Source organism: Thalassophryne amazonica, chromosome 17, assembly GCF_902500255.1.
Source record: "Thalassophryne amazonica chromosome 17, fThaAma1.1, whole genome shotgun sequence".
Classification (NCBI taxonomy): domain Eukaryota; kingdom Metazoa; phylum Chordata; class Actinopteri; order Batrachoidiformes; family Batrachoididae; genus Thalassophryne; species Thalassophryne amazonica.
In genome coordinates, this window is record NC_047119.1 from 48,785,886 (window position 1) to 48,804,071 (window position 18,186).

At 40.9% G+C, this 18,186-nt stretch overlaps 1 protein-coding gene across 2 annotated transcripts in view; it reads right to left on the bottom strand.

Moving 5' to 3' along the window:
• Nucleotides 1–13,402: 13,402 nt before the first annotated feature.
• The window catches only part of lrrtm4l1 (leucine rich repeat transmembrane neuronal 4 like 1), a 184,264-nt gene continuing 179,480 nt past the window's right edge, over nt 13,403–18,186 (bottom strand). For both annotated transcript variants that reach the window (XR_004565981.1, XM_034192046.1), the window contains exon 3: nt 13,403–13,994. Coding sequence is in view for 1 of the 2 variants with exons in the window: in XM_034192046.1 (XP_034047937.1) it covers nt 13,929–13,994 (66 nt within the window). In the remaining variant the exon portion in view is untranslated. The remainder of the gene's footprint in view (nt 13,995–18,186) is intronic.

The following is an 18,186-nucleotide window of genomic DNA, read 5'->3' on the forward strand; positions in this document are numbered from 1 at the left end:
CAGGAATAAACGGCTGCAAACAGAGATCAAAACGTGGATTAATCCAAATACTGCAGAGGATTACCTCAGGAATGGTAGTCGATTTCTCGGCGAGGAGGTGGAGTTGCAGTCCGGCTCTTATGGTGGTGATGATGATGAACGAGTGACAGCTGGGGCAGGGGATGAATGACAGCTGTCACTTCTTCTAGGTCTGGCGCCCTCTCGTGCTTGGAGCCCGCACTCCAAGCAGGGCGCCCTCTGGTGGTGGTGGGCCAGCAGTACCTCCTCTTCAGCGGCCCACACAACAATAGGGGCACTATAAATGCAAGAATAATCTGAAAAAATGTGCACGAAACTGTAAGAATTTTGCGTGGCATGATTGGGGAGCCTGTCTGAGTTGACCCCTACAAATTTGACGATGATGATTTCTTAAAGTGGGTGTGCCTCATCATACAAATGTCACTCAAAAATACCTCCCCCTCAAAAGTTCACAAATTCACCAAAAATCACTAATTTATCCTACAGAGCTGAAACGTCTTAGCATATCCAGTGAATAAAGATCAAACGTTTATACACTGTTACCTATGATCTATTTTGAATTCTGTCACTCTGTATTTTTCAAGATATTTAAAATCATATTAAAATAAATATATTATTATTATAATATGTATAATATATAATATGTATAATATATAATATAATATTATTATTATTATTATATTATCATATTATTACATTATCAATAGTTTTACATCCTCATTGAAGACAACTTTGGATGCTGTAGCTCCTCTGAAAAAGAGAGCTTTAAATCAGAAGTGCCTGACTCCGTGGTATAACTCACAAACTCGTAGCTTAAAGCAGATAACCCGTAAGTTGGAGAGGAAATGGCGTCTCACTAATTTAGAAGATCTTCACTTAGCCTGGAAAAAGAGTCTGTTGCTCTATAAAAAAGCCCTCCGTAAAGCTAGGACATCTTTCTACTCATCACTAATTGAAGAAAATAAGAACAACCCCAGGTTTCTTTTCAGCACTGTAGCCAGGCTGACAAAGAGTCAGAGCTCTATTGAGCTGAGTATTCCATTAACTTTAACTAGTAATGACTTCATGACTTTCTTTGCTAACAAAATTTTAACTATTAGAGAAAAAAATTACTCATAACCATCCCAAAGACGTATCGTTATCTTTGGCTGCTTTCAGTGATGCCGGTATTTGGTTAGACTCTTTCTCTCCGATTGTTCTGTCTGAGTTATTTTCATTAGTTACTTCATCCAAACCATCAACATGTTTATTAGACCCCATTCCTACCAGGCTGCTCAAGGAAGCCCTACCATTATTTAATGCTTCGATCTTAAATATGATCAATCTATCTTTGTTAGTTGGCTATGTACCACAGGCTTTTAAGGTGGCAGTAATTAAACCATTACTTAAAAAGCCATCACTTGACCCAGCTATCTTAGCTAATTATAGGCCAATCTCCAACCTTCCTTTTCTCTCAAAAATTCTTGAAAGGGTAGTTGTAAAACAGCTAACTGATCATCTGCAGAGGAATGGTCTATTTGAAGAGTTTCAGTCAGGTTTTAGAATTCATCATAGTACAGAAACAGCATTAGTGAAGGTTACAAATGATCTTCTTATGGCCTCGGACAGTGGACTCATCTCTGTGCTTGTTCTGTTAGACCTCAGTGCTGCTTTTGATACTGTTGACCATAAAATTTTATTACAGAGATTAGAGCATGCCATAGGTATTAAAGGCACTGCGCTGCGGTGGTTTGAATCATATTTGTCTAATAGATTACAATTTGTTCATGTAAATGGGGAATCTTCTTCACAGACTAAAGTTAATTATGGAGTTCCACAAGGTTCTTTGCTAGGACCAATTTTATTCACTTTATACATGCTTCCCTTAGGCAGTATTATTATACGGTATTGCTTAAATTTTCATTGTTACGCAGATGATACCCAGCTTTATCTATCCATGAAGCCAGAGGACACACACCAATTAGCTAAACTGCAGGATTGTCTTACAGACATAAAGACATGGATGACTTCTAATTTCCTGCTTTTAAACTCAGATAAAACTGAAGTTATTGTACTTGGCCCCACAAATCTTAGAAACATGGTGTCTAACCAGATCCTTACTCTGGATGGCATTACCCTGAGCTCTAGTAATACTGTGAGAAATCTTGGAGTCATTTTTGATCAGGATATGTCATTCAAAGCGCATATTAAACAAATATGTAGGACTGCTTTTTTGCATTTACGCAATATCTCTAAAATCAGAATGGTCTTGTCTCAGAGTGATGCTGAAAAACTAATTCATGCATTTATTTCCTCTAGGCTGGACTATTGTAATTCATTATTATCAGGTTGTCCTAAAAGTTCCCTAAAAAGCCTTCAGTTAATTCAAAATGCTGCAGCTAGAGTACTGACGGGGACTAGAAGGAGAGAGCATATCTCACCCATATTGGCCTCACTTCATTGGCTTCCTGTTAATTCTAGAATAGAATTTAAAATTCTTCTTCTTACTTATAAGGTTTTGAATAATCAGGTCCCATCTTATCTTAGGGACCTCGTAGTACCATATCACCCCAATAGAGCGCTTCGCTCTCAGACTGCAGGCTTACTTGTAGTTCCTAAGGTTTGTAAGAGTAGAATGGGAGGCAGAGCCTTCAGCTTTCAGGCTCCTCTCCTGTGGAACCAGCTCCCAATTCAGATCAGGGAGACAGACACCCTCTCTACTTTTAAGATTAGGCTTAAAACTTTCCTTTTTGCTAAAGCTTATAGTTAGGGCTGGATCAGGTGACCCTGAACCATCCCTTAGTTATGCTGCTATAGACGTAGACTGCTGGGGGGTTCCCATGATGCACTGTTTCTTTCTCTTTTTGCTCTGTATGCACCACTCTGCATTTAATCATTAGTGATTGATCTCTGCTCCCCTCCACAGCATGTCTTTTTCCTGGTTCTCTCCCTCAGCCCCAACCAGTCCCAGCAGAAGACTGCCCCTCCCTGAGCCTGGTTCTGCTGGAGGTTTCTTCCTGTTAAAAGGGAGTTTTTCCTTCCCACTGTTGCCAAGTGCTTGCTCACAGGGGGTCGTTTTGACCGTTGGGGTTTTTCCTTGCCTTACAATATAAGACGCCTTGGGGCAACTGTTTGTTGTGATTTGGCGCTATATAAAAAAATTGATTGAATTGATTGATTATATCAAATACTACCAAAGTTATGAAAAACATTCTCTTTTATGTAGAAATGAAGTGTGTAATTTTTCTTTACATTTGGTCCAACTTTACTATTTTTTTCAATCTTTCAAAATAAAATTTATGATATGAAAGGAAGTGTGGCCCACACTGTACAATTTAGCAAGCTGAAAATTTTACGGATGATAAAGTTCATGTTACTCATATACCAAGAGTTACTTTTATTCACTTGCAGGTGGCACTGTAATAAAGATAATAAGAAAGATTTTGGCTTTAAACTCCCATACAGTGTGTCAGTCAACATTCCAACAATCAGTCAAATTTCATCTATTCCCACATTCTGTTCAGTGTACTGCAATGGATTACACCCAATTCTACCTTTGCATTTTGATGAAAAACTGCATCAAATGTAAAACCTATTTTTTTTCAACCTCTGCTTTGGTCATTAGTGTCATTTGCGCCACAACCTGCACATACATTCAGTGGACACTCCCATGGTTACGTTAAGATGATTACGTCCAATAAACATTAAATATGGACCAATGACGGAAAATTGAAAAAGCTGGTTATCAAATTTTGTAGTAGTCTGTCACAAGTCGGTGCTACAATTGGGGAAGTAATAATCTGAAATTAGATGCATAGAAAACCATGAAATTCATCCCTCAACAACTTACCCATCAAAGACCAGCAATGTTCAAAGAAGAATTTTCTATAATTTTCAGTATGAATAGTTTTAAGTTACAGACTGCAGACACTGCAGATGTAATGTTTGCTCTGAGAGTGCTGATGGAGAAGTGTAGAGAAGGCCAGAAGGAGTTGCATTGTTTGTGAACTTGCAGAAAGCTTTGACAGAGTGCCAAGAGGAAAGGTGTAGTATTGTATGAGGAAGTCTGGTGTGGCAGAGAAGTATATGAGTGATGTGCAGGATATGTGCAAGGACAGTTACCACGCTGAGTCTGATGTCCTTGAGGTTCCTTGCTATAATCACAATTCCTGAGGGTCGTTTTTTTTTTTTCTGAACACTATTCCCAGTGTACTTGCTCAGTGGATGGGTCAGGATAAACCTTATTCAGAAGAATCACCTTTAAGTGACTGATATTGTGATTGTCACATTTAAAAAATATTCAACTCAATCCATTGCCCAATTGATTGTTGGGCAATGGAGCTGGCCGAGTGCAAGCTGGCCGAGTGCAAGCTGGCCAGCTTGCACTCGGCCGAGACGGACGCATTTTTCTCTTTTCCCTCCCTCCTTATCTTTCCTGCTTTCCTGACAAAAATGGATCTGTTAAAGTGGTCTCTGAACGCAATTGACACTATTTTTTCCATAAGACATTCGGGGGCAGAGGACCCGACCTGTCCTGCCAGGACGCATGTGATGGGTTACGTGATGGACTCGTGGAGGAGATGGCAGGTCATGTGCCTTTACACGCTTTCTGTGGAGGACGTCGAAGATATGTATATATTTGGCTTGGTGGTGACCGGCTTTCTGCTGTGTGGAGCTGGCATGGCACTGGTTTACCGAAAAATTAAGAAGGTAGATGCAGCAATAATTGGGCCGTCCAGGCTGCCCCACGATTGATTCGATTGGGAAGGCAGTGGCTGCGCAGTCGGTGGGTGTTAACCGCACGCTGGAAAACATCTCGGGCAGGATTGCAGCTCTGGAAAACCGCTTTGACCGTCAGTAAAGACCACATCCTACATTCAGATGTATTGAAAGCCACTCTGTTCTCAGAACTGTGGAATCTTTCAGGCGTCTGCTAATCTGGATATTCATTTGGCTTCCCTAAACACAGCTGCACTTCAAGGCCACTGCGATAAAAAACCTCAAGAAGATCAACACTTAAGCCTCGCTCCCTGGTCATCCCCCTCCCCTCAGCTTCTCCAGCTCTGACGTTGACTGTGGACAGTGGACTGCTCAGGGCTGACCCCCTCCCCCTTCCAGGATTGTCGGACAAGGCTGTTGATGGTGCCTAATAGGCTGCCTCCGGAGTGTTCTGAAAAACTGGACTTTCAAATCTCGGTTGTCGTCCTGCGTCTTTGTCTGTGTGATTATTGTTTTTCTGTGCTGATGGGTTTTTTTTTCCTCATTGCTGCTGTGTAACGCAGCGGCTATGAGGGTTTTTTTTCTCTTCCTTACCTTGTGTGTGCTTTTTATATGTGTTTATGTACCGGGCCGGCTTATGTGTATTGTGTGTTATGTGTGTGTCGTTTGTTATGGGTCGGTCTTGGTTTGCTCAGCCCTGCTGTTGACCAAGGCAGAGATGTACATCTGGAGCTGGTCCCTGGGCGCTTAATGGTGACTTCTGCTCCTAACTGGCAATTAGGATGGGTTAAATGCAGTAGACACATTTCATTGTGCAGGGAACATGTTCCTTTGTGCATATGACAATAAAATTGTTTTGAATCCTTTGAATTACCTCTGACCTTTATGTACACAAAAAAAGAGAGAATATTTCTATCAGTGTTGTTGCTATTTGGTAGAACACTTGCTTGAACGGATATGAAAACAAATTAGATTTTGAATATTGATAAATATAGACTGACAGACTGTGTTACAGCATAGTTACCTGGATGCACAACACTTCATGCACATGGTGGAGCAAAGGCAGTGATTCAGTGTACATACTGGAAAAGTATGGACATCTTAGTTAAAGTTAGTCCTCTTGAAATCAATGTTGGCATGACAGCACCACATCTCACATCTGCATCGTTACAAGTCACAAGGTCCTCATGGGGGCATGGGAGGTGGTCCACCTACAGGGCTTGTATACCTGCTGACAAGTTTTTTTAGTTTTTCCCTCAAAGTCAGGCGGTTTAGAAAATGGTTTCCAGTAACATGTCTGAGGAGTTCATTTGGGCCTGGTATTTAGGCACAAAGTGAAGCAGGATCCGCAGTTGTATCAGCTGATCCAGCCTGCATGTAGCTCCTTTATGAATCAGAATCAGAATTTCTTTATTGTCCCGTAAAGGGAAATTAGTGTTGCAGCAGGAGCACACAAAAGACAAGGTACACAAAGACAATAATATAACAATATTAACAGTGAAAATAAGACCCAATTAAAAGTCTAAAATCAAACATAATAAAAAATAATAAAAACAATACCCATACAATGTCAAATATTCAATCCAGAATCTATGCCAAAACAAAGTATTGCAAAAGTGCAACATGTGGATGTGCAAATAAGCAATAGTAGTGCAAAATAAATAAGAACATCAAAGGCTAATTGCCATTAAGTAATGAAATTGCACTGGGGATAAACAAGACCTGAAACCTTTTCGTCCTCCTCATAGGAGCCCTAAAACGATGGCCTGAGGGCAGAAGCTCAAACTCTTTTTTTCAGTGGGTGATTAGGACAATCCAGAATAGCATTAGCCTTTCTCAGGACTTGTCTGTTATAAATAGACATTACCCCAGCCTGCTGACGTTATGGGGGTTAGTAGCAATAGCAAACCATCTTGCAAAGCTTCACAATGGAAAAGAAAGACATTTAGCGAGCTTTGCTTGATAAATACTAAAATGATTAATCAATTAAATAATTATGGATGAGTTGATGAAGCGTTTTTCACATAGAGGTAGTACAGGTATACGATTGAATGATAATGATAAAAACTTAAATCAGATTTATTTTGCATTTGACAGTCGGTGCAGTGTCAGCATTACTGGTGGGAGTTGCTTCAGAAGCTGGTGCTGAAGATTGATCCAACGATGAACTCAGACTTCTCTATTACCGGGCAATTGACATTCCGAACCTCACCTACAGCCATGGGTGGCGAAGATGAGAAAGATCATGGGTGCATGCCGAATTTCTTTTGCACTTTGGCTGTACTTGACCTTATAAACAAGGCGAAGATCTCAGACATCCCGAAGCAGCTCAGGGTACACCCGTGGCTCCATCCAGTGGAGTTGGTTCACGTATCTGATGAGAAAGCTCCGTGGGCCTTTTCTGTTCCTACAGGCACGTCAAATGAGGAAAAGACCCTGCAGAGGGCCCGGAATACATTGGAGAGATTATACATACCATCTTGACTGACTACTGGTGAATCCTCCCAGGAGGGACTGAAGTGTCTGGGCTGCTTTATTTAGCCTGCTGCCCCCTTGAGCCGGCCACTGATAAGTGGTATTACATGTCTGGATGGAATTCTTAATTTCACTCTGCATTTTAATTTAGAATGACAGCAAAAGTGAGAAAAACTTTATCTTCTTACCATGAAGTCACAACCTGTCATCGTGCTTGGTCCATCTGTGCATGACTTGTTTGACACTTTAAACCCCTTTTTAGTGATTCAGTCTGAGAGGACAGATTTTGGTGCATCACACCATGAATTTGTGCATGTGACAGCTGCGTAGTACAAAATGTCATTTGGTAGTGGGTTAATAAATCATTCATCAGCGTGTTTTCTTATAGTTTGACATCTCTTTTCTAGGGCCTTTCTGTGGAAGTGTTATTGACCGCCAACTGTTTGGACTCGGGTCAACCGGGAGTCCAAACCTAATGAATAAATCATGACGTCTGCTCTCAGACATACAGGCCTATCTGTACTACCATTGCACATGCAGCCCGAGATCCTACGACAGATACACCGAGCATGGACATGTGCAGCATCAGCTTTCAGTCGTGCACTTCATGACGCATTTAAAGGATCACTTCACTCTCCTCCTTCCTCTCTTGGCTGCTCCCGTTAGGGGTCGCCACAGCAAATCAACTGTTTTCATCTCAACTTGTCCTCAGCATCTTCCTCTGGCACACCAACCACCTGCATGTCCTCCTTCAGCACATCCATAAACATCCATCTCCTCCTGACTGGTGGCTCCATCTTTCTCCCTATATACCCTGCATACCTCCTCTGTACATGTCCAAACCGTCCTACCTGTGCTGTCCCACTGATATGTTAATTGCTAATTCTGTCCATCCTCATCAAACCTTAAGAAAATCACAGCACCTCTAGCTCTGGCACCTGTCTTTTTGTAAGCGCCACAGTCTCTGAGCCATACCACACAAATATCTCCTGCCACCTTTCTCCACCCTGCCTGCACTCTATTCTTCATCTCTCTACCACACTCTCCATTGCTGTCGAAAGGTTAAACTCAAGTTTTTAAACTCATCTACTTTCACCACCTCTACTCCTTGTAACTGCACTATTCCATCGGGCTCCCTCTTATTCACACACATGTACTCCATTTTTTTTCCTACTGACTTTCATTCCCCTAGTGGAGCAGATAACTGTAACAATTGTTCATTTCTGGAAAGAAGCACCAAAGTTGGCACAAATACTCCTTAGACATTACTCTTTCGAAAAAACTGAGTAGCCACTTGAATTTTCAGTAGGCGGCCAGGTAGGGGTCAATTGAAGAATTACACAGGGGTCAAAATTTAAAAATGCTCCAATCATATTGAAAGCTATACCACATTATTTGTCTGATCACAACGATACCAAAAAGGTATAGTTTGAACTATCTGTGACTGAATGTTATGGAGTTATGGGGTAAAAACAACAAGAATGGTGACAAAGGTCAATTTCAGTTTGTACAGGGGTCAAAAGTTAAAGTTGCTTCAATTGTGGTAAAAAGTGGTGCAAATTTTTGGTTGAACTAATAGGATTAATAAATGAATTAGTTTTAACTGTGTTGAATGCTTGGTCTGCAAGGTAAAGGTAGAGCAATGTCGACGTCCTTTGGATTCTATGACATGTGACATATGTTACCCTGTAACATGATAACTAAGCATGCCACATAGTGCAAACTATTCCTTTTTAAAACCCTATTAACTCAACCAATAATTTGCATCACATTTTACAATATTTAGAGCAACTTTAACATCTGACCCCTGTACAAACTAATGCTGACCTTTGTTACCATTCTTGCTGTTTTTACCCCATAAGTCCATAACATTCAGTCATAGATAGTCCAAATTATACCTTTTTGGTATCGTTGTGATCAGACAAATAATGTGGTATAGCTTTCAATATGATTGAAACATTTTTAAATTTTGACCCGTGTATAATTCTTCAATTGACCCCTACCTGCCCGCCTACTGAAAATTCAAGTGGCTACTCAGTGTTTTCAAAAGAGTAATGTCTAAGGAGTATTTGTGCCAACTTTGGTGCTTCTTTCCAGATTTGAAGGATTCCTCTGTAAATATTCTGTTATCTACTGCACTACCCTTCTCTCCAGAGTGGAGCTACACCTCTGCTGTCAACCTTCTCTATATTGTCCGATTACACAACCAAACCAAACAAACAAAACCAAAATAAAAACATATTTGTTCATAACAGATGTTTGGTGATGCATATTTTGCATGATGTCAGATTTTTTTTTTTGCAAGGATTAATGTTGCAAAGTAAAAAAAAAAAAAAAAACAATAATAATAAAAAACAATAACAATGCTTAAAAATATCTTCTTCAAAATTAATTCAAAGTTTAAAAAAGAAAACCTAAAAAACTAAAATTCTATTCAAGGTTGCACATTTTCACCAGCTAAGTGCTTGCCCAAATTTGGCGATGCAGCCATTTTTCCTCCTTATTTGGTCCTGTAATCAAAGTGGTGGATCCTGACCGCTGACTGTCATCAGTGAACGTAGAACTGTGATTGTTTTGAGCTTTTAATTAGGACTAATGCAATAACAAAAGAAAATCTCAAAGGAGTGAGGATCATAACTAAAGGCAGGGTCTGTCCCTTGATAAAGATCAAAGGAGTCAAAGATCAAAGGCAGAACAGGGATCAAAGGAATCAAGTTCAAAGATCAGGGACAAAAGACTGTCACTTGATCAGGATGAAAGGCCTCTGGATCTACAATCAAAGAATCAATCTAGACTCAGGATCAAAGAAAATATGATCAAAAATCAAAGGCTGAATAGCCCCTTGATCAGGATCAAAGATTAAAAAACAGGATTATGCTCAAAGATCAAAGACAACACTTGAGCAGGATCTACGCCAAAATTTACTTCGCTCTTCCTTGACCAAAGATTGATGAAATCTGTCCATGCCCCCTCAGAGATATCTTGCTGAGGAAATAACTAACTGACAAATAAAAATATAAAAAGTCTTTGGTGGAGATGATCACTATTTGAAATGAAAAGCAGTCAAAATGCGTAAAAGGTCACAGGCAGGAGTGCTCTTTGAAGGGAGAGAATCTTCTGATGATTATGGAAATACTTCTGAAACTTTGACAGTCACTTAAACTAACTGCAGAGTTGCAGCGACCTTTTCTTCACCACAACCTGGAGGACGCCGGCACAAAAAGCACAACTTCACATTTTCAGAGAAACCTCTTTCTGAGTGCATGTTTGTGCCGCTGCGGACTGTTTTTCTGTGAGCGCAGCAACTCCACCGGGCTCAAGACTACGTCATTACCTTTGAATGGGGAATCAGCAGAATCCTCAGTGCTGCCCGGACTGTCAAAAAAGCAGAGCAACTGTCACCAAACTAGCCTGTATAATGACTTACGATAGAGGGTCAATTACTTAACAGAGGAGTCTGTGACTAAACCGACTCTTTAGGATTTTCATGCAAGAAGCTGATGCAGAAGACTGACCAAATGTGTCAAAATAATGGGACCAGGATAAAAGGAATTTTGAATTGTGGGCACCTGACAGAGAGGAAGAGAAAATGAGCGAGGGGGGATGTAGTAACAGGAAGGGAAAGGTAGTGCGGGAGTGCGTGGAAATACGGCCGGGAACACCGGGCAGATTGGCCATCTGGACCTCAGAACTGACAGCTTGACACATTACAAGTGCTGTGAACTTAGTGAGGCCGACATTCTGACATACGCAACACACTGCACAGGAAGTGTAATTAGAGGCCTGGTGGGGCGGCAGCGAGCGTTGCCGTGAAACGGAATGGTCGAACAGAAATCAATGCTGTGCTCTCTAAACTAATGAGGCTAATGTTGAAGTGACAGCTTCGCCTCTGAGAGGGAAAAAGACGCAGAACAGACGACCGGCTAATTAAAATACAACAAGCACACGTGCACATTAAGTGATCGTTCACAGCAAATGATTAATGAATGTTTTATTTGTCCACTTCATATTGCTCACCAATAAAGTCACTATTTTCATTATAAAACATACTGTTGAAAGTGAACAAAGAATACAGCTGTTTACGAAACATCAACAAATTCTTGGAATGAGCCGAAATTTACAGTAAAAAAAATGACCCGGTATAGAAGCTTCAGAGGACAGCTCGGCGCTTAATTGACCTCGCTCACAACTAGGGATGGGAATCCAGAACCAGTTCCAAGTTTTCTATCAACTGGAATTGTATGTCTCAGATGTTACCACTTCCTCTTATTACCATATTTTCCCAAAGTAGAAGTCATTGGACCTCTTTTTTTTTTTTCTAGTTTGGGAGGTCCTGCGACTTATATACCGAACAATCATGTGTTCGTTATTAATAATATCAACCATTTATAATGGGCTTTCCCAGGAATCAAAGTACTAAATAAAGCCCAATAATAAAAGAATAAAAATTACAACAACAATGCACAAAAATTCCAAATTAGAGAGCTGATAATGTGTACGACTTATACTCTGGAAAATATGGTAAAACTGGAAACTGGTGAGTTTCTTTGATAGAACCACAATGCAGAAAGTCATGAGTCATCATATCATGACAAACGTGACAACTTGACCTCAAAGTCTGCATCTCACCGAAAACCTGTGTCGGCCTTTCCACCCAGAATATTGAGCAGGAATTGATAAAGAATCATACAGATAAGCAGAATCGATAATGGCTTCGTACTGTATATAGGCTTTGAGGCCCAATGATGCTTATTGTTGGATTCTGCAGCATGAAGTGGCTGGTCCCCATTTACTCATTTTACTGGGTGGATGAAGAGTTTTGTCCAAGGACACTGACTGGGAAACACACCCAGGTCTACATAGTTGTAGTTCAGATATATAGACCATATTGGTAGTTGGTAGCTAGAGTCTGAAAACGTGTGTTTCTGTTTGCTGCCAAATTCATAAAATAAAAATGCTGAGAGGGAGCAGAAGCCAAACCTCCAGGACGCCATCTCCGGCCAGTGGGCTCCACCTTCAGTACCACTTATTGCCAGGGCAGCACCACCAGCTGTGTCTGTACTGACTGCTGTGACCAGGCAGCCAGGTATACTCGCCCAGATGGCATCTACATTTGCTGGGGTAGCTGTAAGCTCTGTGATAGGACAAATCATTGGGCCACGTCCATGATTGGAGGCTTTAGTGTCGAAACCCAGAGGCTGCCAGGCATGACATCACCTTCCAGGAGCCATATCACAGCCACAGTCCATGTACCAGCAGGGGCTGCACACACAGGGTGACCTCACACTGAGGTAAGGGTTCAGCGAAGTTGTCAAACGGTACAGGTTTGCTCATCCAGCTCCTGTCCCACTTGCTCTGCCATAACAATTAGGAAATCATTTCTCTTGGCTGTTCACATTTTGGTCAGGGTTGGCCCAGTGGACCTGATGGATCTGCAAGTGGATTTGGCACAAGTTCCCCACGACACGAGGATGCCCAAGGGCGTCAGTGGACCTTGGGGAACCATCTGTTTGAGAGTTAAGTGCACTACCCCACTTCCACCACGCGGTTCAGTGATGTCATTAAAACCTGATCAATTCCCATCCCCACTCAGAACTGATAACAGGTGGAACAACCACAGACAGAATGGTCCTTCATCAGCAGAGGGTGACATATGCTTATTTTATGTAGAGAATAAAACAAAAAAGTGATGAAGCAGCGTTAAAACTGACACATTACAAGCACATAAAAAAAAATAAAGGTCATGTAAGAGTGCTGTTTGGTGTGAGGGAAATGGAGGCTTAGAATTTTTGTGAATGTTTAAGAGAATCTTGGTTTAGTTATCGCCAACGATCGGGAGAGCCAAAAGGATCCGTTTGGCTCTTTGGTGTTTGAAAATGGCTGGAATTCAGAAAGTACAATATTAACAACAGGATCATTTCAGAACATTAAATCTCAGTCCTTTTGTATGTTCCTCACATCATTACTCTTTTTTTGTCCTCTAAATCAGACCAGAGGATCAGAGTTTGATTGCAATTAGAAACAAGTTTCACAAAAAAAGCAAAAACAAAACAAGTTTTTCACCAAATGTCACTGGCTGGTTTCTCTTTTCTTTTTTTTTTTTTTTTGTCCTGGCAACGTTTCCCAGCAGCTTTCAAAAACTGTTTCAGCTGTTCAAAAATCGTCTCCGTTGAGGCACATGTACACCATCCCAAAATCAATCCTATCCTTATTTTTTGGAAAATCGTGAAATAACATGACTCGGCATATGCAATTAAAAATTAAAAATGCAATCCCACTTTAATTTATACAGTTCTGTTAGCGGAGTAGTCCAAGCTACGCATCCGGTTAACGGGTTTCATTAAAGCCTCTTGATGTGGTGAAGTCTTTCACCTCTTGCCTAACTGGAGTCAAAAAGATCATGTGATCTACACCCTCTTGCAGTGGCTACTGCCATCCATTAATGCCTGCCATTGGCCACAGGACCGCGTTCACCAATCTCTGTCAGTGTTCATGTGGCGGTGAAGCATGATGGGACGCAGCAGTAACCACAGGCTGAGAGACAGAAAATCTTATGACAGTGGGAAAAAGTATTTCCTTTTAGTCTTGGTCCATGGTGGCACTCGTGGGCACAGGCGAGCTTGGCTCCTGGAATGTGACGGACACAGTGGGAGTAGTAGGGAGTCTCTGTACCCACCTCATGTTCTCGTGTCACTGCAGTCTGCTACACAATCCAAAGCACTTTGTTTCTTTGCGGCTTAACGGATGGTCGGCACGTCTCCTAGCCAGGCACCAGGTAGAGGGCGTGGACACGTATACTCACTCTGCAAAGACAAAAAAAACAAACACAAAACACCAACGTGAGCAGCTGCTTTACACCATTTACACAGGTAGAGTTAATTACAGTGACCAGTCAATCGATAACGGTACAACAGGACTGCGACAGAGCCAGCGAAGCAAATTAGCTGAAGCAATTAAGCAGACGATGAAGTCCTGTGTGTTAGGAGGCGTGAAAGGCAGAGGCGGAGTAACTTTTTAATAAGTGCCCAATGCACAGACGCTCTTACAAGAAACCAGTCAGAAGGCATTAATTAAAGATGAGATTATATAAATGATTTCTGCTCGATTGAACTATACATTTGGATATGTTGCTACATAGCGAACACAGTGATTGATATTTCACTTAGTCTCTTGTGACGCATTGATCTGCGTCTGAGCAGCTACAGGACAACCAACCTCAGAGATGATTAACACAAAGAGTCACATGTTTTACCCTAAAATGATTTTTATCATCACATTTCTTCTGGCTACATTTTATTAAAAAGATCAACAATGAAGCAAGATTAACTCAGATCAAAATTATGTAAAATTGCAAATGAATTCCCTTATACACAGATTATGCAACAAGTCAGGTTTGGGAGTATTTGCTGGTGCCATGTATTGCCACCAAGCGGCAACTTGACATCATGTGAAACGAAGCCCATGTGGAAGTGCAGTTCCTTGACTGGCCACTTGAGGCTGGCTCCAAAATGGAGCACTTTCCCATAGGACTCCATGTTTAAATGTCCAACGTTAGAGCAGAAATAAACATGTTTACAGTCTAGTATGAAAAAAATGGTATTGGTTTGTTGTTGTTTGTTTCCCCCCCAACATCTTAGATTAAGACATTTTAAGCCAAAAAGCTCTGTAAATTTGGGGTTGTGGTCATTTTGAGTGACAGCGGCTGAACAGAACATCTCGATGATTCATATTAGTTCAAACTCTGCTCAGTGTGGCTGCTAGTGGAGACTGTCTGTTCGTTTGGTGCATTTTATGTCAAACACCTGGAACTAGAGCACCGCGCTCATATAGCGCAAACCTCCACCAACATTAGTTTCCAATTCCACAAATTTTTACTTTGGAAAAAAATTTCAAGGTCAAAGTCCCATTAGAAGTGGCTTTTCCTAAGCTAAAATATACTCAACAAAAATATAAACGCAACACTTTTGGTTTTGCTCCCATTTTGTATGAGATGAACTCAAAGATCTAAAACTTTTTCCACATACACAATATCACCATTTCCCTCAAATATTGTTCACAAACCAGACGAAATCTGTGATAGTGAGCGCTTCTCCTTTGCTGAGATAATCCATCCCACCTCACAGGTGTGCCATACCAAGATGCTGATTAGACACCATGATTAGTGCACAGGTGTGCCTTAGACTGCCCACAATAAAAGGCCACTCTGAAAGGTGCAGTTTTGTTTTATTGGGGGGGGGGGGGGGGGATACCAGTCAGTATCTGCTGTGACCACCATTTGCCTCATGCAGTGCAACACATCTCCTTCGCATCATCCGTGAAGAGAACACCTCTCCAACGTGCCAAATGCCAGCGAATGTGAGCATTTGACCACTCAAGTCGGTTACGACGACGAACTGGAGTCAGGTCGAGATCCCGATGAGGACGACGAGCATGCAGATGAACTTCCCTGAGACAGTTTCTGACAGTTTGTGCAGAAATTCTTTGGTTATGCAAACTGATTGTTCCAGCAGCTGTCCGAGTGGCTGGTGTCAGACGATCTTGGAGGTGAACATGCTGGATGTGGAGGTCCTGGGCTGGTGTGGTTACACGTGGTCTGCGGTTGTGAGGCTGGTTGGATGTATTGCCAAATTCTCAGAAACGCCTTTGGAGACGGCTTATGGTAGAGAAATGAACATTCAATACACAAGCAACAGCTCTGGTTGACATTCCTGCTGTCAGCATGCCAATTGCACGCTCCCTCAAATCTTGCGACATCTGTGGCATTGTGCTGTGTGATAAAACTGCACCTTTCAGAGTGGCCTTTTATTGTGGGCAGTCTAAGGCACACCTGTGCACTAATCATGGTGTCTAATCAGCATCTTGATATGGCACACCTGTGAGGTGAGATGGATTATCTCAGCAAAGGAGAAGTGCTCACTATCACAGATTTAGACTGGTTTGTGAACAATATTTGACAGAAATGGTGATATTGTGTATGTGGAAAAAGTTTTAGATCTTTGAGTTCATCTCATACAAAATGGGAGCAAAACCAAAAGTGTTGCGTTTATATTTTTGTTGAGTGTATAATAGAAAATAGAGACCAAAAGGGCTTTTCAATGTTAAAATCAAATATTCGCTACATCTGCAATACGGATCAGATGCAGCTCAAACTTAGTCTATTTATTGAGAGTGACAGTTTGCACCTCATTGTCACAAATGAGAGTGACTGAGGTACTTTTGATTGAGATATAATGCAAAATGTACGTCAAATGGGCTTTTCAATATTAAAATCAAATGTCCACAAAAAACACAATCTGGATCAAACTTTGCCAGGAGATGGTGAGTGCCAGTCTGCGCCTCACTTTCAAATATGAGAGTGACTCGAGCACATTTGGTGTAAGATATGTAAAATACACATTAAATGGGGATTTCAATGTTAAATGTAAATGGACACAAAATCTGTAATTTTGATCAGTCGATAAAAGTTACCATCCTACATAACACTCTCAAATATGAAAGACATTTGATTTTTTTTGACAGAGTTATGAATTTTTGAAAATTCATTCAATGTTAAAGATAGGGATTTTTCCAATTTTACAAGATTTTTCCTGACTTTGCCTTTTGACCTATGGCCTTGAAAATGTAATAATTTCTTGCCTATCAGGATGTGAATCTTCAATAAAAAGAAATTCGTAATGATATACAAAAAATTGTGGGCTCCATGCTGTTCACAAACAAACTGACAAACTAACAAACAGGGGTAAAAACATAACCTCCAAAAACAGCTTGTTGTGTGGTGAAACGGATCAGACATCTCTGTTGCAGTATTCCCACTGAGAGAAACTCTAGTTGGATTTAATGTTGTATCAGCATTGGCACTTTTACCAGTTGTTGGTAGCTTCACTAGTTAGGTCATCTTAATGCACGATTACTGGGAATACACACAGCTCATAACTCAATGTCCATAACAAAGTCAACCATTAGTAGAGCCACCTCGCAGTCCCAAAAATATGATTTAATAAACACCCGAAACCAGGTTAGGTGGCTTGGTCTCTCAGGCATCTTTTGTCACACGTGTCCACCCACTCTCCACCCATTTATGCATTAATGAGTAAGCTGCTGTCAACATGGCGACATCCAGAACATAATAAGACAGACATGGGCAGCATATCGGCTGTTCGGGGTCTCTATAGCAAATCAATGGGCCACATCATGCAGCCTTTGTCCAGTATATATAGAGTCTATGGTTGCCACATCAACTGCACCACAGAACCGCTCAGGTTGGTAGATGGCAACCAACTAATCCTTCCCCACCTCTCCAAAGTAACCATTTACATTGTATAAGTATTCACAGCACTTAACCTTTTCCACATTTTGTTATGTTACAGCATTATTTCAAAATGGAGTAAATTTTTCCCCTCAAAATTCAACACACAACATCCCATAATGACAACATGAAAAACATTTTTTTTTTTTTTTTTTTTGCAAATTTATCAAAATAAACAAACAAAAAACTAAGAAACCACATGTAACACATACATGAGTATTCATACCCTGGCAGAATTATGTCTTAGACTATTTACATCAATTACGAAGAAATACAAACAGTATGGCACTCTATGGTACATCTGCATCGAGTACACAGTTCTCAAAAAATGAGTGACTATGCAAGAAGGAGAAGTATGAGAAAAGCCACCAAGACACCCAGACAACCCAAAAAAGGTTATAGGCTTCTGTGGCTCTGATTGGAAAAATTGTGCACAAGTTTTGCATTTTGTATCACCAGTTATACAGCTTCATGATGAAGTGGTACAGAGGAAGATTTTCTTAAAAAGAAGACCTGAAAGTTTAGCTACAAATTGACAAAAATGTACATCTGAGATGCAAGCCTAGATCTGATCTGTTTTTGTGAAAGAATATCCTTCTCCACTCTACTCCACTATGGAGTGAAGAATGGTGAGATACATTTTCAAACATCTCAAAACTTTTTTCAAACTGTCATTATGGGGTGTTGTG